Source organism: Coregonus lavaretus, assembly GCF_964263955.1.
Source record: "Coregonus lavaretus genome assembly, chromosome: 14".
In the NCBI taxonomy this organism is placed as follows: Eukaryota; Metazoa; Chordata; class Actinopteri; order Salmoniformes; family Salmonidae; genus Coregonus; species Coregonus lavaretus.
Window position 1 is genome coordinate 41,066,014 of NC_140001.1, and position 24,437 is coordinate 41,090,450.

Sequence of the window (24,437 nt, forward strand, 5' to 3'; positions counted from 1 at the left end):
GATCAAATGAAGAGCATGCTGGGAACCTAACGTTAGAGATTCTATTTCTATGGTTATCACCTGCCATGCTCCACACCTGCTGCACTCCTCCACACTGCATTATTATCATCACCTCCTGCTGTGGTCATGCAATGTGAGAGAGATAGAGGGAAGAAAAGAGAAAGAAGAGCTAGGGGACAGAAAGCGTGGAAGAGATAAAAAGTGGTTTGCGTGAGATGCATTCTTAGCCATTAAATTCAGTCATGTGCCTGCGGTCCATGTGTCTGAAGAGAAATAATGGCCATTAGGAAAATGGATCCCATTTAAATGCGAATTGACTGTGTGTATACCTGCAAATCCAGGGGTACGTCTCAACTGGTATCCTTATTCACTATATAGTGTACTACTTTTGAACAGAAGCCGGGCTATTTAGGAAGCAACCCAGGATGACAGATACTCAAAGTCTAAATGGGTAGCATGATCTATATCACAACCAACATCCTTGTTAACAGGGACATCCATACGAGTGACCTATCGTTTCCAGCAGGGCAATCTATTGCTCACAATATCAGTGTGCTCAGTGTGTATGGAGTGGCAAGAATATCAATGGGATGAGCTCGCTCAGAAGGAGAGGAGGAGGAGGATAGAGTGTGTGAAGTACAGCAAGAGGAAAAGAGGAAAGAGTATTGATGTACTATAAACTGTCAGAAGAAAAGGAGGATAGAGTGAGTGATAGACAGGAAGAGAGGTAATGTGGAGAAGGAAGGGGAAAGAAGAGGGGTTCTTCTCTAACCCTCTGCTTAGTGATTTACAATGTTTACCATCAGCTCTTCTAGAGCCAGTCAGCGGATGCGTCCCAAATGGCACTCTTGCGTTAAAAGTAGCACGCTCTATAGGGATTAGGGTGCCATTTGGGATGCATTTTCAGTCAGTGGATCAGGGAAAACCTGCTTGGCAGACAGTCCACTCTTTAAATCTTTGTGCTGAGGGATACTCGGTTAGACTGTTGTGATGAGGCTGTGTGAATTAATTCCTTTCCTTCTTTATGTAGGGCTTTCCTGGTGCCCCCCTCCAGTGTCTGTCTGGCCTATGACTACATCTATGATATATCTTTAGGGGTTTGTATCGGTACCACTTTATGAAAGTCATCCATTCTCATTATGAATCATTTCCTATTGCTCTGGCTCTCTCTCCATTGGAACAACTGACCATTTTCCTGAGCTATCAGCTCGGTCCCCTGATGATGCACCTCCTACGCCGCTTCATTAACACTTGTTAAAGTCTGAGGCAGTGGGGGACTTGAGGGGAGACACACTGCTATTATCCATTAAAAGTGAGCAATGTTAACCTCTTCTTTACATTAAACTAGTCTCTTGTGAGATAGGACAGATAATGTGGAACAATTATTGCTGTGCCCTCGTTTTGTGTCACTGGTTATTTGGATGAATCTTGTGGGGGTACACCCAATGTTCCCTCAAAAATTGTTTGGCGCTGAGCAAATTTGAGGTCTACTAAGCGCAAACATGAACATTGTGAAAATTCTGTGCAACTTCCGGCGCTCGTTTACTGTGAACACTGCAGCTGTACCCGCTTGAAGTTACAGTTCTAACAGTGGTCAAGTAGACTGCTGTGGCTATTTGATCATAATGTAGGCCTATCAGAGTGGCCTATCAGAGAGGAGAAAATGGAGGAAATCCATCCCATAACATTTTAACATGGAAATAGCTATTCTATCATTCAGCCTACAGTGGCAGGCAATGTGTGGTGTTCAATGTAGGCATACATTCGATTAGACTATTGAAAAAAACATGCAGGGCTTGACATTAACCCGTTTATCCACTTGTCCTTCAGACAAGGTGGTGACTGAAAATGTGTTGTTTGATGAAAGAAACCACTTTACAAAAAATTAAATGCATCATTATTCCCATACCATTATTACAGAGAATCAGACAAATTATTCTACCCTCTGACTATTGGCTCCTTAGCTTATTCAAACCTGTCTCAAAATACAACACCGCCCCTTTAGAGACATAAAAAAGCTTTTTACCTGACTCACTTTTCAAAGATGACTAGAAATGCACATGATTTAGGCTCTTGTATGAAGCAATCACTCCCCCATTGCTGACTACAAATTATCTATAACTGGGCTAATAACTCACTAACTAGCAAAGGATATGAAAAAAAGTGCACAAGTGGCTACATGTAACTCTCACTGATCTCAAAACAAGCGCATCTACTCATGACCGCTCATGCTGTAAACACAGTCCAGTTCAAAGTGAATGGCACAGATCCATATATGGCAATGGTCTATTTGCATATAGGCCTACTGCAGCGCTGATTGGTTATGGCACACTGGTCTGTGTAGAGTACAGGCCTGAGTCATACCTTTCAATTCAATAGAATCCTACTCCGATGCGTTATGCTTACAACAAAATCTCTTGCATAGTTAGTTAGGCATACTAAGGGTGTTTTTCAATATGCATAATACCGTGCTCCACACTTTGCTACGAGTGCATTCTCCGACAACATTCTCTTGAGTACGCTCTTGTGAGAATGAGAGTGTGGAGAATGCATAAAACATTACATTTGAGAAGCACTCGCACTCCCCCTACTGTATTACCTCACGCTTCACCTCCCAATTCACTGAACCTTCTTTCAGCCAGGACAATGGCAACAAGACAAAACAAGATATACACAAAGCAAACATTTTACTTCATAATTATCAGCTAGATATTTGAATCGTAATAATCTAGCTACACAGGCAAAAATGACCTAAAACTAAATGTTATGCAAGGTAGATGTACATTTTTTGTGGGTAGCTACCAATTCTTCATGGCTACCTAGAAAGTTAGCCCTATTGACTTACTATGGACTTACCCATTCACTGACCCGTCTTCCAGCCAGGACAATGGTTATAGAGACAAAATAATATATACAGTACACCAAGCAACCATTTCACTTCATAACTATTAGCTAGCTACAGTTGAAGTTGGAAATTGACATACACCTTAGCCAAATACATTTAAACTCAGTTTTTCACAATTCCTGACATGTAATCCAAGTAACAATTCCCTGTCTTAGGTCAGTTAGGATCACCACTTTATTTTAAAGAATGTGAAATGTCACAATAATAGTAGATACTTATTTATTTCAGCTTTTACTTCATTTCATCACATTCCAGTGGGTCAGAAGTTTACATACACTCAATTAGTATTTGGTAGCATTGCCTTTAAATTGTTTAACTTGGGTCAAACGTTTCGGGTAGCCTTCCACAAGCTTCCCACAATAAGTTGGGTGAATTTTGGCCCATTCCTCCTGACAGAGCTGGTGTACCTGAGTCAGCTTTGTAGGCCTCCTTGCTCGCACACGCTTTTTCAGTTCTGCCCACAAATGTTCTATAGGATTGACGTCAGGGCTTTGTGATGGCCACTCCAATACCTTGACTTTGTTGTCCTTAAGCCATTTTGCCACAACTTTGGAAGTATGCTTGGGGTCATTGTCCATTTGGAAGACCCATTTGCGACCAAGCTTTGACTTCCTGACTGATGTCTTGAGATGTTGCTTCAATATATCCACATCATTTTCCTTCCTCACGATGCCATTTATTTTGTGAAGTGCACCAGTCCCTCCTGCAACAAAGCACCCCCACAGCATGATGCTGCCACCGTTGGGATGGTGTTCTTCGGCTTGCAAGCCACACCCTTTTTCCTCCAAACATAACGATGGTCATTATGGCCAAACAGTTCTATTTTTGTTTCATCAGACCAGAGGACCTTTCTCCAAAAAGTACGATCTTTGTCCCCATGTGCAGTTGCAAACCGTAGTCTGGCTTTTTTAATGGCGGTTTTGGCCACAACTTTGGAAGTATGCTTGGGGTCATTGTCCATTTGGAAGACCCATTTGCGACCAAGCTTTGACTTCCTGACTGATGTCTTGAGATGTTGCTTCAATATATCCACATCATTTTCCTTCCTCACGATGCCATTTATTTTGTGAAGTGCACCAGTCCCTCCTGCAACAAAGCACCCCCACAGCATGATGCTGCCACCGTTGGGATGGTGTTCTTCGGCTTGCAAGCCACACCCTTTTTCCTCCAAACATAACGATGGTCATTATGGCCAAACAGTTCTATTTTTGTTTCATCAGACCAGAGGACCTTTCTCCAAAAAGTACGATCTTTGTCCCCATGTGCAGTTGCAAACCGTAGTCTGGCTTTTTTAATGGCGGTTTTGGCCACAACTTTGGAAGTATGCTTGGGGTCATTGTCCATTTTGAAGACCCATTTGCGACCAAGCTTTAACTTCCTGACTGATGTCTTGAGATGTTGCTTCAATATATCCACATAATTTTCCTTCCTCATGATGCCATCTATTTTGTGAAGTGCACCAGTCCCTCCTGCAGCAAACCACCCCCACAGCATGATGCTGCCACCCCCGTGCTTCACGTTTGTGATGGTGTTCTTCGGCTTGCAAGACCCCCCTTTTTCCTCCAAACATAACAATGGTTATTATGGCCCAACAGTTCTATTTGTGTTTCATCAGACCAGAGGACATTTCTCAAAAAAGTACGGTCTTTGTCCCCATGTGCAGTTGCAAACCGTAGTCTGTCTTTTTTATGGCGGTTTTGGAGCAGTGGCTTCTTCCTTGCTGAGCGGCCTTTCAGGTTATGTCGATATAGGACTCATTTTACTGTGGATATAGATACTTTTGTACCTGTTTCCTCCAGCATCTGCACAAGGTCCTTTGCTGTTGTTCTGGGATTGATTTGCACTTTTAGACACCAAAGTACGTTCATCTCTAGGAGACAGAACGCGTCTCCTTCCTGAGCAGTATGACGGCTGCGTGGTCCCATGGTGTTTATACTTACGTACTATTGTTTGTACAGATGAACGTGGTACCTTCAGGCGTTTGGAAATTGCTCCAAAGATGAACTAGACTTGTGGAGGTCTACAATTTTGTTTCTGAGGTCTTGGCTGATTTCTTTTGATTTTCCCATGATGTCAAGCAAAGAGGCACTGAGTTTGAAGGTAGGCCTTGAAATACATCCACAGGTACACCTCCAATTGACTCAAATGATGTCAATTAGCCTATCAGAAGCTTCTAATGCCATGACATCATTTTCTGGAATTTTCCAAGCTGTTTAAATGCACAGTCAACTTAATGTATGTAAACTTCTGATCCACTGGAATTGTGATACAGTGAATTATAAGTGAAATAATCTGTTTGTAAACAATTGTTGGAAAAATTACTTGTGTCATGCACAAAGTAGACTTGCCAAAACTATAGTTTGTTAACAAGAAATTTGTGGAGTGGTTGAAAAATGAGTTTTAATGGCTCCAACCTAAGTGTATGTAAACTTCCGACATCAACTGTATTTATTAACGTATCAAACATTTCATTCCGATGGCGGAGTGTTTTTTCTCTCGCTTCAGCTTAAATAACAGCCACCATTGATTTAAAAGAAATGTTACATCATTTTGTACGTGGTTGCATTTTTTATTTCTTTGCATAATTTCCGTTGAAGCTTGCATTGATCCATGCTTTAAAATATGTACAAACAGAGTATGCATTCGAAAAGTGCCCTCCATCCTCCATTTCGCATACTTGGACATACTCCGACCATCCCATGCTCCAATTTGCGTGCTCGGAGCATAGTAGTATGCTTTTTAAGAAACACCATAAGTCTTTCATTGTTCGTTTTGTTTCGGTATGTTGCATTGAAAATGACTAATATTGAGTTGATTCGATCACAATTCCCACAGTAAAGGGAAACGTTGATAGTGTTAACTAACGGGGAAAACTCTAGAAAGTTGAGTGAAGTTCAATCTCGTGTTTCTCTGCACAGGCAGATATTTCTTCTGCGCGGCAGTCCTGGGGGAGCAGCTTAGAGGGAACATTGGGTACACCTACACTCAGCATCTTTAGAATTTCAGAAGGAGAGGGGATATTTGGCCCAAAGGCTTGGTCAAGGCTTGCTACGAGAGGTGTTTTGTGGCTTTGGCTACTGTTCCTACACTAGCAGTGAAACAGCAATGCATTGGCATTAGTAGGGATAAGTGAACATACCAAAATGGGGGGAGTGAGTGTGTCTCCTTTTCACTATGCATCTGCCATGTGAGTTCTCTACCAGCGGGTTGAGGCAGGGGCCGCAGTGGGAGCTGCCTGGCTGGCAGAAATGACGCCCTGCTCGGGCACAGTCCAAGCTCCGCGGGCATACTGAAGAAGACCCTGTGGAGATAGACACAGAGTAACATTAGTATTCACATCCATTTGGATTTGAACTCCAGTGCACCTCAGCTAACACTGAATTGGACACACACTAGAGAACTAACCATATAAATAGAATGAACTAACATTATGCACAGAGGCATCTCATAAGACGTATAGCCTAGCTATTATCAGGGTGCCTAAGGTGACAACAGAAGAGTTAGTGAGAAAGAGAGAAAATAGAGAAAGGAAAAAAATATCATAATTACTGGCGCCTGACTGTACATCATCTAATATAATACGCCTCCAGGCCAGCCCTACCACGCACTGAGCTACAGCTAATCAGAATAGATACTGCGTCCCAAATGGCACCCTATTCCCTGTGTAGTGCACTACTGTTGACCAGAGCCCTGGTCACAATAAGTGCAGTACATAGGGAATAGGGTGCCATTTGAGTCACAGCTCTAGTTTTAGCTGAGGATATACCTAGACCGACATCTACTTCACTACCCCTCATGAAAATTAGCCATTTCAATTCCTCACTGTACCAAGTCTCATCACTATGGTTGAGTCATAGAAACTAACCTCCTCTGAAGTCTCAGGGCAAAGTCTTTAGTTTGTAGGGTTTGTTATCTGAAGGTCAGAAATGATGATGCAGGTTTAGGCTACCATGGAGGAGGTTGAAACCCTTCACTCTGATGTGAACAGATGAAGCCAGGAAGGAAGCCTAAACTACAGTATTTCTTGGCCGGTATTTTATGTTGTTTTGGGGCCATGGTAAAGTGGCCTCTGTCGCCAGCTGTCCGGTGTGATGGCTGTGTGCAGCGCAGTGGGATGGAGGTGGACAGGCTTTCTGGGCTGGGGGACTATATGGCCCAGCAGGTGGGTGCCAGGATAAGTAGTGCACTACATAGGCCAGGGAATAGCCATTTGGGATGCAGCCTTAGTCTTTGTGTGTGTGAGAGGTCTCGGCTGGGCTCGACTTAGCAAGGCTGTTAGAGGATTCATACAACCAGCCATATGTTTGTTTGGTCTCTGCCTGCCAATGCTCTGTAAGCATTCAATAGGCTGAGGGGAAGCAAATCATTAAAAGTAAACCTATCAATATTACCTCCCCCCCCCCCCCCACACACACAAGAAGAACTCAGCCAACCACTGAAACTCTAGGCTGCTGTGGTTGCCATAACGACTGCCATGGCAACAGACAGCGTGACATCATCAGGTGTGAGTCACACTGTGAATGCAGAATCAGAGGATGGAGAGAAAGGGTGGGGGAGAAGGTGCGGGTCCCGGCGAGACCGGAGGTATCAAAAGAGATGAGCTAGCTAAGATTAAGACAAACGATAGTGAGAAGGGAACATTTATTTTAAGTGTAAGCTTTAAAGACAAAAGGACAAGGGACATAGTGTTTATTTTAAGTAGTAGACTATGCTCCAGTCTGCTTCTGATAAGCGTTATCAATGAGATATTCAAGAGTTCTGACCCTGAACAACAAAAACAAACCCTTGAATCTTATCTGAATGTAATATTAAAGTAGTTAAAAAATATATATTCTCCCTCATTCTCATTGCCTACGTCCCAAATAGCAGCCTATTCCGTATAGGGCTCTGGTCAAAAGTAGTGCACTATGTAGGGAATAGGGTGCAATTTGGTACGCAAACTTAGTTTTCCTGATCTGACTGATTAACTCAATATACGCCCCAAATGGCTTGTTTTTGCATTTGGCAAATCAGGCTTCTCAATTGGTCCTGCCAGAGAGCAGATCTCCTGTAATCTTCACTCAGCAGCAGGATATAGTCACCCCTATCTCATTTTCCCCAGAGAGCACTCTCTCTACACTATGCTAGTCTAGACCCTGGCTATGGCCATGAAATATTAGAAGAAACAACAAGAAAGAGAAAGGAATGTTTCCTCAGCAAAAAAGAAAATAACTACTTGAGATGACCCTGTAAACCGTGTAAATAGAAATGACAAAAACATTGAAAGGAGAAAATAGGTTGAGAGTGGTATGAACTCAAACGACAAGACCCAGGTCTTCACAATGCATCCATGTCAACTAGTGATGGTCTTCCTTAGACAGCATCCAGCTGCTTGCTGCCTAAGCACCAAGCATGCACAACTCTGACTACAAGCCATTCATCGTTCTCCACACCTATCCATGGGTCAATAAATCCACAACTGACGCATATAACCAAATCCTCTCTGGGTACACTTTGGAGGTTGCCTCGTTCATCTGGCAGCACACTTTGCGTCCCAAATGGCATCATATTCCCTATATAGTGCTCTACTTTTGACCTAGTATATAGGGAATAGGGTGCCATTTGGGAAGCGTAATAGTCCATTGAGCAGCATACTGTATGCAAAACTACTCTGACAGAAGACGTAAATGCAGTAGTGCAATCTCTCCAACTGAACCAAACTCTACAGTGAGTCAAGAAGACGGTCTCCTCCATTTTGATGTGAAGGGGTTTTATGCATATGAACGGTCTGCCAGAGTCAATTACATATAAAACTACCGAAGACCTGGAATACAAGAACAATACCAATCATTTTCTGAGAACTCATATTCATAAACAGAATTCAAATGTTATTGACATGGAATGACTTTATGGGGGTTATCAAAGCAATCTGGAAACTGAACTTGACAGTATTAAAATAAAATCCCAAAGCAAAATCTTTTTCCATTTATATAGTTCTGTCAGGTAGTCCCACCTCCTCTCACTCAATATATAGTCAGTGACTATCCCATAGAGCACAACTCATGTCCTCCAAATTAACAGTCGCCTAGCAACCATAGCAAATACATTTGAATTAGACCCTGCAAGACTGTTCGCTCTTTCTCTCTGTCTCCTCAGTGCCAGCCGAGGTACTTTTGTGCGTTCTATTAGTCTATCTGCGTGTGCCAGGCCCTCAGTCTACGGTACGTGCGCTAGCTCCTCCACAACCTGACACCTATTAGGGCTGGTATATCCTCAGGGCTAGGCAGGCTGTGTGAGCTGGGAGGTCAGCTAGCTAGCTGTAAGCTGCTGTCAGAGGCCAGACATTAAGCCCTGTGTACCTGGGGCACTGAAGGGTGGCGACCGTGGCGCTAATCTGAAAACATGACAGGCAGTCTCCATCAAGAGCCTTCCATTTACAAATAGAAGACTCTGCCTCTATCAAGCTGTCTGTCTATCCGTCTGAGGGATGTCAACAGGAAGAGTCCCATTCCTGCCAAAAGGGCAGACTGATTTACATCCTCTTTTAGGCTAATTGTTTACTATTAAGACTTAGGTATGTCCCAAATGGCACCCTATTGCTCATTTAGTGCACTACTTTTGACCAGTGCCCTATGGTAGTAGTGCACTATATAGGGGTACAAGGATGCCATTTGGGACACATCCTTATACTCTTCCAGAGGGTGTTATAGAAAAGACGCAGCTCTCTATATTGAGCCCTTGGCTCACTTCTGCGCCATCTGTATAGAGCCATTTTCTGTTTACCATCAAACGTCATGTTCACGTGATGCGCGCGCATCCCAACATCAAAAAGGGCTGTAGCAGGATAGCTAATGCTGATGTCGGGACCTTGACAAACTTAACAGTGAGTGAGTGATGACCATATTAACACGCAAGACTGATGGCTATAGTTATGTTCAACAAGTATATTCATCTTCTGGCTTTATCTCTATAATGAACAAAAATATGAATGCAACAATTTCAAAGTTTTAGTGAGTTACAGTTCATATAAGGAAATCAGACAATTGAAATAAATTAATTAGGCCCTAATCTATGGATTTCACATGACTGGGCAGGGGTGCAGCCATGGGTGGGCCTGGGAGGGCATAGGCCCACCCACTTGGTAGCCAGGCCCAGCCAATTAGAAATAGTTTTCCCCCCACAAAAGGGCTTTATTACAGACAGAACTACTTTCAGCACTCAGAACTCCCCACCCCCCTCCTCAGACGATGCTGCAGGTGAAGAAGCCGGATGTGGAGGTCCTGGGCTGGCGTGGTTACACATGGTCTGCAGTTGTGAGGCCGGTTGGACGTACTGCCAAATTCTCTAAAACGACATTTAGCACTCCATTTTATGTTTATTCCATGGCCAACCATCTCTCTAGCTACCCCTTATTCCACACTATGCGTTTTATGCGCAATAGTCCCTCAACTTCAGACACTATGGAATTTTCCATCTTATCTCTATAAACCCACCCTACCTTCACCCATTTTCCCTATGCTTCTCCCTTCATGTGTTCTTCTCCTGATTTGATAACATCTAGACTCAGTAACTTTTTAAAAAGTATTGTGGTGTACTGTTTTTTTCTACCTTTTTTCCACCTGTGTAATGCTGTTCTCCTGCTTATTCTGGGGTTCAGACTGAATGCAGTGGTAAATGTGCTGCTCACAATTGACAGCAGCATCATGGACCTGTTAAATTATCAAGTCTTAAGTGTGTTTCTCATTCTGCTGGAGTTGACCTAGTATTTAATATAAAACCTACCTTACGCGTCTAGTTTTTCCATTTGTAACTCACCCACCAAAATATACTGTTTTTACGTGTTATTTGTGCTGGTCTAATTCCTAAAATGGAAAAGCAGAAGAATCTGTGCGCTCTCGGATAGTAATAATACTTCATATGGTGCTCTTCCATGTCCCAGGTTTGTGGCATTGATAAATAAATCATTTAATGTTTACTTAGATGTTTATATGTTATGTATAAAAGGCATACACTCACCGGACAGTTTATTAAGGACACCCATCTAGTACTGGGTCAGACCCCCCCTTTTCCTCCAGAACAACCTGAATTCTTCGGGGCATTCTATAATGTGTCGGAAACGTTCCAGAGGAATGTTGGCCCATAATGACATCACGCAGTTGCTGCAGATTGGAAGGTGATACCTTCATGCTGCGAACAGCCCATTCCATCTTATCCCAAATATGATCTATTGGGTTGAGGTCTGGGGACTGCGCAGGCCATTCACGTAAACTGAACTCGCTGTCATGTTCAAGCCAATGTTGTTCCACTCCTCAATTGTCCAGTGTTGGTGATCGTGTTCCCACTGGAGCCGCTTCTTCTTGTTTTTAGGTGATAGGAGTGGAACCCGGTGTGGTCGTCTGCTGCAATAGCCCATCTGTGACAAGGATCAATGAGATGTGCGTTCCGAGATGCCGTTCTGCACACCACTGTTGAACTGCGCCATTATTTTTCTGTTTGTGGCCTGCCTGTTAGCTTGCACGATTTTTGCTATTCTCCTTTGACCTCTACTCAACGAGCTGTTTTTGCCCACATGACTGCCGCTGACTGGATGTTTTTTGGATGTCACACCATTCTCTGTAAACCCTAGACACTATCGTGCGTGAAAAGCCCAGGAGTTTAGCCGTTTCAGAGATACTGGATCAGGCGCGCCTGGCACCAATGATCATACCTCGCTCAAAGTTGCTTAGGTCACTCGTTTTGCCCATTCTATCATTCAATCGAACAGCAACTGAATGCTTCGATGTCTGTCTGCCTGCTTTATATAACAAGCCACGGATACGTGACTCACTGTCTGTAGGAGCAATGCATTTTCGTGAACGGATGCAATGTGTTAAACTGGCTTTGAATCTGGAACAGAACATGTCAACAAGTTACTTCTGAATTGCTTTAATACAGCAGTCCATTCTGATACCATGAATTGAAAGAGATTTCACCTTGTTCATATAGTTGTCAGAAATGATAAGGGATTAAATAAAAACCTCCACTGGCTGAAGGAGAAGAGGATCTGGTAAAATAAGGGTATGTTGTTAATATCATCTAGGTAGGTAGCTCGCTAGATATATTGCTGCTTAGCAAAAAGCTATCCTAGTATTCATGGCACATTATAAATATCCGACTGCTACTAGGATAGTATTCTGTACAAGACCAAATGCATAAATAAGACAAATATTAGTTAAATCCAATATGGAACAGTAAATTTAAATGTTCAATATATATTTTGTTTTGGATCACGGTAACAAGCTAGCTACATGACAGCTAAGGTGTCAGCTAAAGATGACGTGCAGGAGCTTGCAGGGATTTGTAGTCTTGCATGACGTCTACTTTGATGCTAATTAGCATTTTTGAATCAGAGTAAATAGAGCCGAATATATTGGTAAGTCACCTTGTCCGAGCGAGATTTACATGGTTATCAAAACGTCACGCCAGGGTAAGCCTACACGAAAAACAGCCCTTATTTGAAGTGTTTTTAAAATCCCCAATGGATCAAATGAATGTTGGAAAAACAATTGGAACCATTTCAGTGTTTGACCGCTAGGTTTTATGGGTATTATGACGCGCCACTGTGGGGCTCAATAGTCCCATGTATAGTAGCTGACTGAACTCAACAAGATTTACGATTGAGTTGAGCAGCGGCTGGTGTGAGCAGACTGGAGCTCCGACATCACAAAAAAAATAAAAACAAGTTATTTCAGCACCAAAAATATTGCCTGCAATCACACAGAACAACGTTGTGTGTAATAGCGGGCTATTCTGTGGGTGCTGAAAGTCATTTTATGTGACGTCGGAGCTCCAGTCAGTCCACACTAGTCGCCGCTCAACTCCAATGCAAATCGTTGAGTTTAGAATCGGCTACATGTATAGTTGAACCATGATAAATCTGGTTTCTTTTTCTATTCACACAGTAAGACAAAAGGCCTCACTGCTTGTCTCCTGTCCTGTTATATGAAATGAGTAAATGTCATTAAGTATTGAATTGAAAACCACAGAGCCCTTTTTCAGTCTGGCTCCCTTCTAGCTGTGGTCGATGGCATATGGGTCTTAATGACGCAAGCCAGTGATGCATATATTATTGATCTATTCCATATTGATAGCAGGACACAATACATTTGAGACAGAGAAAAGGTTGCACCTAAAACCAATGCAAATTAGTCATCTCCAGATGCAATTTCCAGTAATCTGGTGGCCACAGTTAAAGTGGCAATCTGGGATTTAAACAACAGTTAATAGTGCACAACATAGGGAATAGGGTGTGTTTGGGAGGCACACAGGACACAGTGGCAACAGAAATATGAGTCATACTGCAGCTCAACGCTCTAATAATATTTTGTCACATTTCCTCAAAATGTTCTCTGTTTGTCGAGTGGGTGGTTGGGGCTGGAAAAGAGCAATCTCGTTTGAACAGGTTGTCTCTGCCACGTTTTGGGGGAAATGGCCTGAAATAGGCAACTGTTTGCCCTATGTGTCTAGTGGCCATGGTCTCAAGTGTATTACATAAAATTGTTCCAGGTGTTTTGTAAATGAGCAAGCTAGACTGTAGGGCAGGGTCCCCCAACTGGTTTAATTTGCCCCCCCAGTTTTCTTGGCTTGCTGACTGCAGGATTGTCTACCAGAGCTGTTGCCAGAGAATTGAATGTTAATTTCTCTACCATAAGCCGCCTCCAACGTTTTTTTAGAGAATTTGGGAGTATGTCCAACCCGCCTCACAACCGCAGACCACGTCAGCCCAGGACCTCCACATCGGGCTTCTTCACCTGCAAGATCGTCAGAGACCAGCCACCCGGACAGCTGATAAAACGGTGGGTTTGCACAAGCAAATAATTTCTGCACGAACTGTCAGAAACCGTCTAAGGGAAGCTCATCTACGTGCTTGTCATCCTCACCAGGGTCTTGATCCGACTGCAGTTCGGCGTCGTAACCGACTTCAGTTGGCAAATGCTCACCTTGGATGGCACGCTGGAGAAGTGTGCTCTTCACAGATTAATCTCTGTTTCAACTGTACGGGAATGATGGCAGACAGTATGGCGTTGTGTGGGCAAACGGATTACTGATTTCAACGTTGTGAACAGGGTGCCCCATGGTGGCGGTGGGGTTATGGTATGGGCAGGCAGGCAGGCAAAAGCTACGGACAACGAACACAATTTGAATGCACAAAGACACCGTGACGAGATCCTGACGCCCATTTTCGTGCAATTTATCCGCCGCAATCACCTCATGTTTCAGCATGATAATGCATGGCCCCATGTCGCAAGGATCTGTACATAATTCCTGGAAGCTTAAAATGTCCCAGTTCTTCCATTTCCTGCATACTCACCAGACGTCACCGATTGAGCATGTTTGGGATGCGCTGTATCGACATGTACGACAGAGTGTTCTAGTTCCTGCCAATATCCAGCAACATCGCACAGCCATTGAAGAGGAGTGGGACAACATTCCACAATCAACAGCCTGATCAACTCTATGCGAAGGAGAAGTGTTGCGCTGCATGATGCAAATGGAGGTCACACCAGATACTGAATGTTTTTTTTTAAACTAACTCAGTAAAACGTTGAAATTGTTGCATGTTGCGTTTATATTTTTGTTCAGTGTATATTTTTTTTAGCATTTTCATTGTTGGACATAAAATACTAAAACCAATAAGAAATCAGCTACAAGTGGTTTTATTTGAATTACAAGTATTTTGCTACATCCGCAATAACATCTGCTAAATATGTGTATGTGACCTATAACTTTTGATTTGATTTGTGAAAATCTGTTCCCAAGTATTCCCACGCATAATAGAGACAATGTAAGCATGGTTTGAAATGATTATGTTTTAGTCAAATATTATATCTGTTTGGGCTTCTTGCGGTCAATTTGCAGTCTACTAATTATTTGTAATTATGTTCTGGCCCACTGACCATCCTCAAGAAAAAAAACATGACATTTACATTTTAGTCATTTAGCAGATGCTCTTATCCAGAGCGACTTACAGTTAGTGAGTGCATACATTTTCATACTGGCCCCCTGTGGGAATCGAACCCACAACCCTGGCGTTGCAAGCGCCATGCTCTACCAACTGAGCTACAGGAGGCCCAACATTGGCCCGTGGCTGAATTTAATTGATGATCCCTGCTGTCTGAAGTAACCTCGTCCCAAGGCTCAACTGCTACCACATAAAGGGAAAGCCAGCTGGGGACAAGATTAGGTCTGAAGTATTGAACATAGAAATGTAATTATTTATATTTCTATGGTATTAACATTGAATATTTCCATTACAACAATGTCCAGTAGTGAGTGTAATCTCCCCTGAGAGAACCTACAGGTGTGAACCCATGTGAACCATTGAAGGTCATTGAGACCCCCCAGTATGTTGTATTATACAGATATCCCCAGCTGCCTGACAGATATTTCCTTTCCACACTACCTAATCCTTAATTTATTTTCTCCCATGACATCCTGCACGGCTATACAAGGACACAACAAGTCCACCTTGCATATGGCAATCGCTGGACTGGAATGACCTGGTAATCCATATGCAAGGTGAACTTCTTGTGTCCTTGTTTAGCCGTGCCGAATGTCAGTGACTAACAGGAGAGAAGATATGTTAAAATGCTTTTTTAGGCATACATGTATAATGATATGACAAAAAAAAGTTTATTCTATTCTATCCTTAATGCACTTCACAATATTTTACCTCTGTTAATCCAGACTGTGCATAGAACTTTCCTTGGTTATGATGAAACAACTGACATGAACATAAGATAATTAGTTTGGATAAACAGAGTAGTAGTAGTAGTAGTAGTACCCTTATGTTTTTGGTATTGAAAACAAAAATATAATGTAATGTCCATCTGGTTACTAGAACGGTGCTTTTACTGATCAACGTTAAAATGTTAAGTCAAACAGATTCATGGATTACAGAATACAGTTTAGGCTAATTCATGATTTATTCTACACACTAATATCCCTGCTTTAAATGATGAAGAGACTGACAAAAATAGAATGGACTCAAATTATTCCCATTGATCAGTGTTTGACAGCGGCCGGGAATGAGTTAGGCTTCTATTCCAGTCCGAGTGGTTATATTATTAGAAATGGTCCCTCAACGTTCATTTGAGGACGTGTGGATGTAATTACCTTCATATAATATGAGCGTTTATGGGAATGGAACTCTGCAATGGAAAATCTTTGTTGCGTAAAATAAGTATATTTCGTAAATAGTAACCTATGATTCAAAGTACATTGGTTTATTCTCTTCAGAATAGAAAGGAGGATTTAAGAAGAGCAAAGATGGTTTTAGACATGTCAAGTAGTATAAGCGTCCTCTTACATTAACTTAAAAAAAAAAAGTACTCCTAGAAATATGAGAAACAGGACATAGGTTAACGTGGGGTGACTAGCCCCTCCTGTCCAATTGATAACACAAAAAAGCAAAATTTGTGGGGAAAAAATGGTATGTGGGTGATGGGCATGCTTAGGCAAACAATCCATGAAGGGAAATAAGTGGATACAGTTTACACTTTATAGTTAATTAATGAAATTCTAGAATGTTCTCCCGATCAAGAATGGTGACCGCATTACCTCCCGAGATAATTCTCTTCGGTTATTGTCACTGCCGTGTATATTCCCCCCAAGCTGACACCACGTGGCAGGGACTCCAGACACTCACGTACTATAAAGGGAAAGACAGCCACGACGACGCCTCTCTCCTGGACAAGCTAAACACCTTCTTCGCCCGCGTTGAGGAAAACAACACGAGCCGCCGATGTGGGCTCCTGCCGCTCAAGAGGACTGTGTGCTCCCGATCTCCGTGGCCGACGTGAGTAAGCCATTTAAGCGTGTTAACCCTCGCAAGGCTGCCAGCCCAGACGGTATTCCAAGCCGCGTCCTCAGAGCACTCCAGCCAGCTGGTCTGCATATGTTTATGGACATATTCAAATCTCTCCTTATCCCAGTCTGTTGTCCCCACTTGCATCAAAATGTCCATTATTGTTCCTGTCTCCAAGAAAGCGAAGGTAACTGAACTAAATGACTATCGCCCCTTAGCACTCAATTCGGTCATCAAGAAGTGCTTTGATTGGCTAGTTAACGCTAATTTTACCTCCACCTTACCCAACACCCTAGACCCACTACAATTTGTATACCGCCCCAACAGATCCACGGACCACACAATTGCCCTTGCACTGCCCTATCCCACCTGGACAAGAGGAATACCTATGTAAGAATGTTGTTCATCGACTACAGCTCAGCCTTCACCACCATAGCGCCCTCCAAGCTCATCACTAAGCTCAGGGCCCTGGGTCTGAACCCCTACCTGTGCAACTACGTCCAAGACTTCCTGACGGGTCAAACCCAGGTGGTGAAGGTACGGAACAACACCTCTGCCACGCTGATCCTCAACACGGGGCCATACAGGGGTGCGTGCTCAGCCCTCTCCTGTATTCCCTGCCAGGAAAATAACCTCTCCTTCACCGTCAACAGAACGAAGGAGCTGATCGTGGACTCCAGGAGACAGAGAGAGCACGCCCCCATCCACATCAACGGGACCACAGTAGAGAGGGTCAAAAGCTTCAAGTTCCTCAACGTGCACATCAGAGGACCTGAAAGGCCCCTTCACACTGACAACGTGGTGAAGAAGGTGCAACAGCGCCTTTTCAACCTCAGGAGGCTGAAGAAATGTGGCTTGGCCCCTAAGACTCTTCTACAGATATCCCAACGAGAGCATCCTGTCAGGTTGTATTACTGCATGGTACGGCAATTGCGCCACACGCAACCGCAGGGCTCTCCAGTAGGTGGTGTGGTCAGCCCAATGCATCATTGGGGGCACACTGCCTGCCATCAGGGACATCTACAGCACCCGGTGTCACAGGAAGATCATCTAGGAATTTAACCACCCGAGCCACGACCTGTTCACCCCACTCCCATCTAGGATTAGACCGTACAAGTGCATCAAAGCTGGGACTGAGAGACAGCTTCCATTTCCAGGCCATCAGACTGTTAAAACAGTCACCACTAGCCGGCCTCCGCCCAATACCCTGCCCTGACACATCAACTGTTCAGAGGGGACTGTGTGAATCTGGACTTCATGGTCGAATTGTTACAAAAGAAACCACTACTAAAAGCACACCAATAATAAGAAGAAACCTGCATGGGTCAAAATAACACAAGCAATGGACATTAGACCGGTGGAAATGTGTCCTTTGGTCTGGAGTCCAAATTGGAGATGATTGGTTCCAACCGCCGTGTCTTTGTGAGACGCGGTGTGGGTGAACGGATGATTTCCGTATGTATAGTTCCCACCGTAAAGCATGGAGGAGGTGGTGTTATGGTGTGGGGGTGCTTTGCTGGTGACACTGTCTGTGATTTATTTAGAATTCAAGGCACACTTAACCAGCATGGCTACCACAGCATTCTGCAGCGATACACCATCCCATCTGGTTTGGGCTTAGTGGGACTATCATTTGTTTTTCAACAGGACAATGACCCAACACACATCCAGGCTGTGTAAGGGCTATTTTACCAAGAAGGAGAGTGATGGAGTGCTGCATCAGATGACCTGGCCTCCACAATCCCCAGACCTCAACCCAATTGAGATGGTTTAGGATGAGTCGAACCGCAGAGTGAAGGAAAAGCAGCCAACAAGTGCTCAGCATATGTGGGAACTCCTTCAAGACTGTTGGAAAATCATTCCAGGTGAAGCTGGCTGAGAGAATGCCAAGAGTGTGCAAAGCTGTCATGAAGGCAAAGGGTGGCTATTTGAAGAATCTCAAATATAAAATATATTTTGATTTGTTAAACAGTTTTTTGTTTACTACATGATTCCATGTGTGTTATTTCATAGTTTTGATGTCTTCACTATTATTCTACAATATAGAAAATGGTAAAAATAAATAAAAACCCTTGAATGAGTAGTTCTGTCCAAACTTTTGACTGGTACTGTAGCTCATTCTAATATTTCTACTACTGTACATTGCATTTTAATTACACTGTTTAAACATATTACATATTTATTTATATACTGGATTCTTGACATAGCTCACTAATATATCTACTGCAGTACATATAATTCTTAGTATATCTTGTGTAAATTCATCCGGTGTATATACAATGCATTCACAAAGTATTCAGACCTCGACCCTTTTTCCACATTTTTGTTACGTTACAGCCTTATTCTAAAATTGATTAAATAAATGTTTTCCTCATCAATCTACACACAATACCCCCATAATGACAAAGCGAAAATAGGTTTAGGAATTTTTGCAAATGTATTAAAAACAAAAAACTGAAATACCTTATTTACATAAGTATTCAGACCCTTTGCTATGAGACTCGAAACTGAGCTCAGGTGCATCCTGTTTCCAATAATCATCCTTGAGATGTTTCTACAACTTGATTGGAGTCCACCTGTGGTAAATTCAATTGATTGGACATGATTTGGAAAGGCACACACCTGTCTATATAAGGTCCCACAGTTGACAATGCATGTCAGAGCAAAAACCAAGCCATGAGGTCGAAGGAATTGTCCGTAGAGCTCAGACAGGATGCTGCCGAGGCACAGATCTGGGGAAGGGTATGAAAACATTTCTGCAGCATTGAAGGTCCCCAAGAACACAGTGGAATCCATCATTCTTAAATGGAAGAAGTTTGGAACCACCAATACTCTTCCTAGAGCTAGCCGCCTGGACAAACTGAGCAATTGGGGTAGAAGGGCCTTGGTCAGGGAGAACCCAATGGTCACTCTGACAGAGCTCCAGAGTTCCTCTGTGGAGATGGGAGAACCTTTCAGAAGGACCAAATCAGGCCTTTATGGTAGAGTGGTCAGACGGAAGCCACTCCTCAGTAAAAGGCACATGACAGCCCGCTTGGAGTTTGCTAAAAGGCACCTAAAGGACTCAGACCATGAGAAACAAGATTCTCTGGTTTGATGAAACCAAGATGGAACACGTCTGGAGGAAACCTGGCACCATGCCTAGGGTGAAGCATGGTGGTGGCAGCATCATGCTGTGGGGATGTTTTTCAGCGGCAGGTTCACCTTCCAACAGGACAACGACCCTAAGCACACAGCCAAGACAAGGCAGGCGTGGCTTTGGGACAAGTCTTTGAATGTCCTTGAGTGGCCCAGCGAAAAAATTTAAAAACATTTTTTGCTTTGTCATTATGGGGTATTGTGTGTAGAGTGATGAGGGAAAAACATAATTTAAATCAATTTTAGAATAAGACTAACGTTTAAAAAAAAAAGTAAAGGGGTCTGAATACTTTCTGAATGCACTGCATTTCTGTAGATATATTGATGCTTCCTAAAGTCAGGCAGTTAGTTACCCCACGTTACCCTACATGACATTACTGCACTTCGCAGTAAAAATGTCCTTTAGTTTCGATGACTGTTAGCAAGCTGGACAGAGTAGAGAGACTATAACTGTAGGTCCATTATTTATACACAGTTTTGATTTAGTTTGAGTCACTGTCATGTCGATTGACACCGTTTTTCCAGAGAAAAAAAGTATTTATAAAAATAAATAATGATTTACTCAAACTGTCCTGGACGGTTCAAGAGTAACCAAGGGTTGAGAGAGAATACTGTGATGAGCGATGAAAGAGAAGTGAGTTCTTGAACATTTACCTACGGATGTTATTGACAGTAAAAGCTAAGCGATAGCATGAAAGACAGGAATGGCTCAAAGATGCAGAGATAAGAGAGCGAGCAAGAGAGGAGAAAGAAAGAAAGAAAGAGAGAGACCAAGAGAATTAGAGAGGAAGAGAAAGATGGAATAGAGGCGCAGTCCACACTGGTCCTCCCAGTGCCAGCAGCACACACCACATCAGCAGAAAGCCTAAGTATCTCACTGACACGTCGACAGGATTTAATCTTCAAGCACTAGTCTGACTAGCCTACTTGGAGGCACACAGCCATGCGCACAGCAGACACGTTTTTGGAACCACTGAATGGAGCATTTGGTCTTTCTTTTGTGACACGATAAGATCTGAAAGCTGCTAACAGGTAGCGGTCCAGTTTGTTCACCATGCGTGACGTCAGTCACTTCCATACAAAAAGCACACTGTCGGCCACGCAATAACTGGAAAAAACTAATTAAGGTTTCTTCATGTTTAATCAGATCTTAGTTCACATATTGTTAGTGTAAAAAGACCCTAAGACTGTGCGCCAGTCTAACATCAAGTCCATGCTCTTCTTATTGAGACTAAAGCACAGATTTCTGCAGCAGTCAGATTCGGTGAGATGAGAATAGGCAGTTGATATGAAGAAACTACAGTCGGTTTGGCTCCTAAAACCAACGCCTTCGGGAGAAGAAACAGACCTGCCCTGGTCTTGTTGTCACAGTTACGCTCCACAGCTTCTAATAAACCTAGGCAGAACCGTTTCATTCATCCCCCCCCCCCCCCCCTCCTCCTCCTCCTCCTCCTCCTCCTCCTTCTCCTCCTCCCCCCCCTCCCCCCTTCTCTCCTACTCTTGGGGCAGCAGCAATACAACAAATTCAACATCTCCACTGCGACAAAGCAAATCGATACAGACTCATGCTTTTATTATGAGCGTTTCCTCCAGAAACTCTTCTCGCAACACTTTAAATGTCAATCCTCTAATTCTCAATTATCATTGAGAGCCTTTTAATTGTGCTTCTGGTATTCCAAGTGGCATCTTTTCCAAGAGTTAGACACAGCCTCTGATTTCCTTTAACAGTCAGAAGCTGCATTCTAAATGGCGTCCTATTCACAATATAGTGCACTATATAGGGAATAGGGTTCCATTTGGGAGGCACCCAGACTCAGAGGAATGCTTCTCTAAAACAAACGTCCAATCTGTCCATGTTTTATGCCATTTGTCTACACTTTGTGTGATGCCAGAGCTATATTCTATCCTAATGACTGGAGAAACAAACCCACATATCTACATGATTTTTAACAATGGGATCTCTCTCTGGCACAATGACAAGGTCTGGCACAGTGACAAAGCTGCCCAATGGCCTGAAACCACTTTTCTCTAAAACATAATGCCCTAAATGGCTTCTCTCAAAAAGTATTTTTGGGGACATTTAGCCATAAGGTTAGTGTTCAGGACAGGAGTGTCAGCACAGCACATCTCCTTTAGGAGCAGAATACTATACAACTGTGGTTCTCTCCTCTACAGTCCTAACATAATGCTGCCATATGGTTAGAGTCAGTGTGTTCAGGACAGGAGTGCCAGCCCAGCAGATATCCTTTAGGAGCAGGATCCTATACAGCTCCAGTTCTCTCGTTTCACACAGTCCTAATCAGGTTATCACCATTTTACAGCTTTAACGAAGCCAGCTCTCATCTCTCAGCCCTTCTATCCACAACAGCACTGAGCCTGAATGGCTGAGCTCACACAGACCCAGGTTGATTCCAAACGAGAATGTCAACTGTTAATAACAACCGCTATTACACAGTCTGCATGACAACTTATGTCATATGTTTTTACATGCTACATAAGTGTCTACATACCAGATGTTATAACGTCCTTATATAATTTACCAAACTCTGTCACATTATTACATTAAATTGAAGGATGGGTGTCATAACCATGTAATATGCTGGTATAGTGTGTGCACAGACACCTTAAGTAAATGGACATTATTTGTGGTGTTATAAAACAGTTATGAATGTGCTTGATACCACAGGATGAGTTGAGTGTATCACAAAACCATTCAGGATTTCCAAGAAACATGGGCAAATGGGAGCACAGATGTATTTAGGATTTGTTTTATTTTGACAACAAACAAAACAAACTGCTCTGGGCACAACAGGATGTGACAGCTGTGAAAAAAAGTAAATTGTGCAGGCTACAGTAACAATAACATAAATGGGTATTACTCAGGTAGCCAGCTCACTGGGAACAGGGTTGGAGAGCCCTGCTCTATACAGTACAAACAAAGTGTTTTGTTTGACAGTAATTTGACAATATAGAGCCCCACAGTGGAGGTGTCATAATACCCATAACACCTAGCATTCAAACAGGGAAATGGTTCTATTCATTTTTCCCATAGGACATTTTTAAAACACTTACAATAAGGGCTGTGTTTCGTGTAGGCTTACCCTGGAGTGATGTTTTTTTAAAATTTGTATTATTATTTTACCCCCTTTTTCTCCCTAATTTCGATCTTGTCTCATCGCTGCAACTCCCCAACGTTCTCGGGAGGCGAAGGTCGAGTCATGCGTCCTCCGCCAAACAGCGCTTCTTAACACCCGCCTGCTTAACCCGGAAGCCAGCCACACCAATGTGTCGGAGGAAACACCGCCACAAGGAGTCGCTAGGGTGCGATGAGCCAAGTAAAGCCCCCCCGGCCAAACCCTCCCCTAACCCGGACGACGCTGGGCCAATTGTGCACCGCACTATGGGACTCCCGATCACAGCCGGTTGTGATACAGTGACAACTGCGATGCAGTGCCTTAAGACTCCTGTGCCACTCGGGAGGCCCCCTGGCGTGATGTTTTGATAACCATGTAAATCTTTCTCGGACAAGGTGACTTTAAAAATCAATATATTCAGCTTTATTCACTCTGATTCTGTAAAACGCTAATTAGCATCAAAGTAGACATCATGCAAGCCTACAAATCCCAGCAACCTCCTGCACGTCATTTCTAGCTGACACCTTTGCTATTTAAAACTTGCACAAGAAAGTTCACAGAATTGTCAATTTAAAGAAATATAGCCAATTTATTCATTACTAAATGTAGCTAACATTACATAGTTAATCCAAAGATTCTTACCCTTGCCTCGATTTGGCAGTCTCATCCAGATCATCATGGCATTTGTAGTTCTTTATGATAGCCACATTAGCAGCATTTCATTTTGGGAGGGGGTTAATAAATGCTAATATACTTATAAGTCACCTTGTTTTAGAGAGATTTACACAGTTATCAAAACGTCACGCCAGGGTAAGCCTACACGAAACACAGCCCTTATTTTAAATGTTTCTAAAATCCCATGTGGGAAAAATGAATGTTGGAAAAACGATTGGAACCAATTCCTTGTTTGACCGCTAGGTTTTATGGGTATTATGACTCATTCTGTGGTACTCTATTGCCACTAGCTAGCCAGCCATTCATTCACCCGTAGGGCCACGAAATGAGCACGAGCAGCCCCACTGTGCCCCCATCGATGCATAGCTAGATAGCTAGCTAGTTAGGTAGAGCTAGTGCTAGCTGATTTTGCAGCACATCACACAATACATTCTCCCTATGAGCCCTGGTCAAAAGTAGTGCACTATAAAGGGAATAGGGTGCAATTTGGGACACAAGCCAACTCATTGATGCCTGTGCTTAAGAGCTCACATCAGTAAATCCAGGTTCATGTTGCCCTTCAAACACAGCAGCACTAAGACTAGTGCCAGGGCTATGCCGCGCACTTGCACTCGCACGCACACACTGCAACCCTTTTCAGATCACAGATGGTATCACCTCTCCTGTGCCCGGGCCAGGGAAACAGGGTCGAAAGGAATTAATCAAGGTGGTGAGAAGCACTGATAACAGTCCTGCACTTGAATAAAGCAGGCTAACTGAA

At 43.1% G+C, this 24,437-nt stretch overlaps 1 protein-coding gene across 1 annotated transcript in view; it reads right to left on the reverse strand.

The window, feature by feature from the left end:
* Positions 1 to 24,437, reverse strand: part of LOC311141239 (neural proliferation differentiation and control protein 1-like) — a 44,345-nt gene that overhangs the window by 13,459 nt on the left and 6,449 nt on the right. Inside the window, exon 2 of the mRNA XM_084176502.1 lies at positions 6,045 to 6,206. Within this exon, the coding sequence (XP_084032628.1) occupies positions 6,045 to 6,206 (162 nt within the window). The remainder of the gene's footprint in view (positions 1 to 6,044; positions 6,207 to 24,437) is intronic.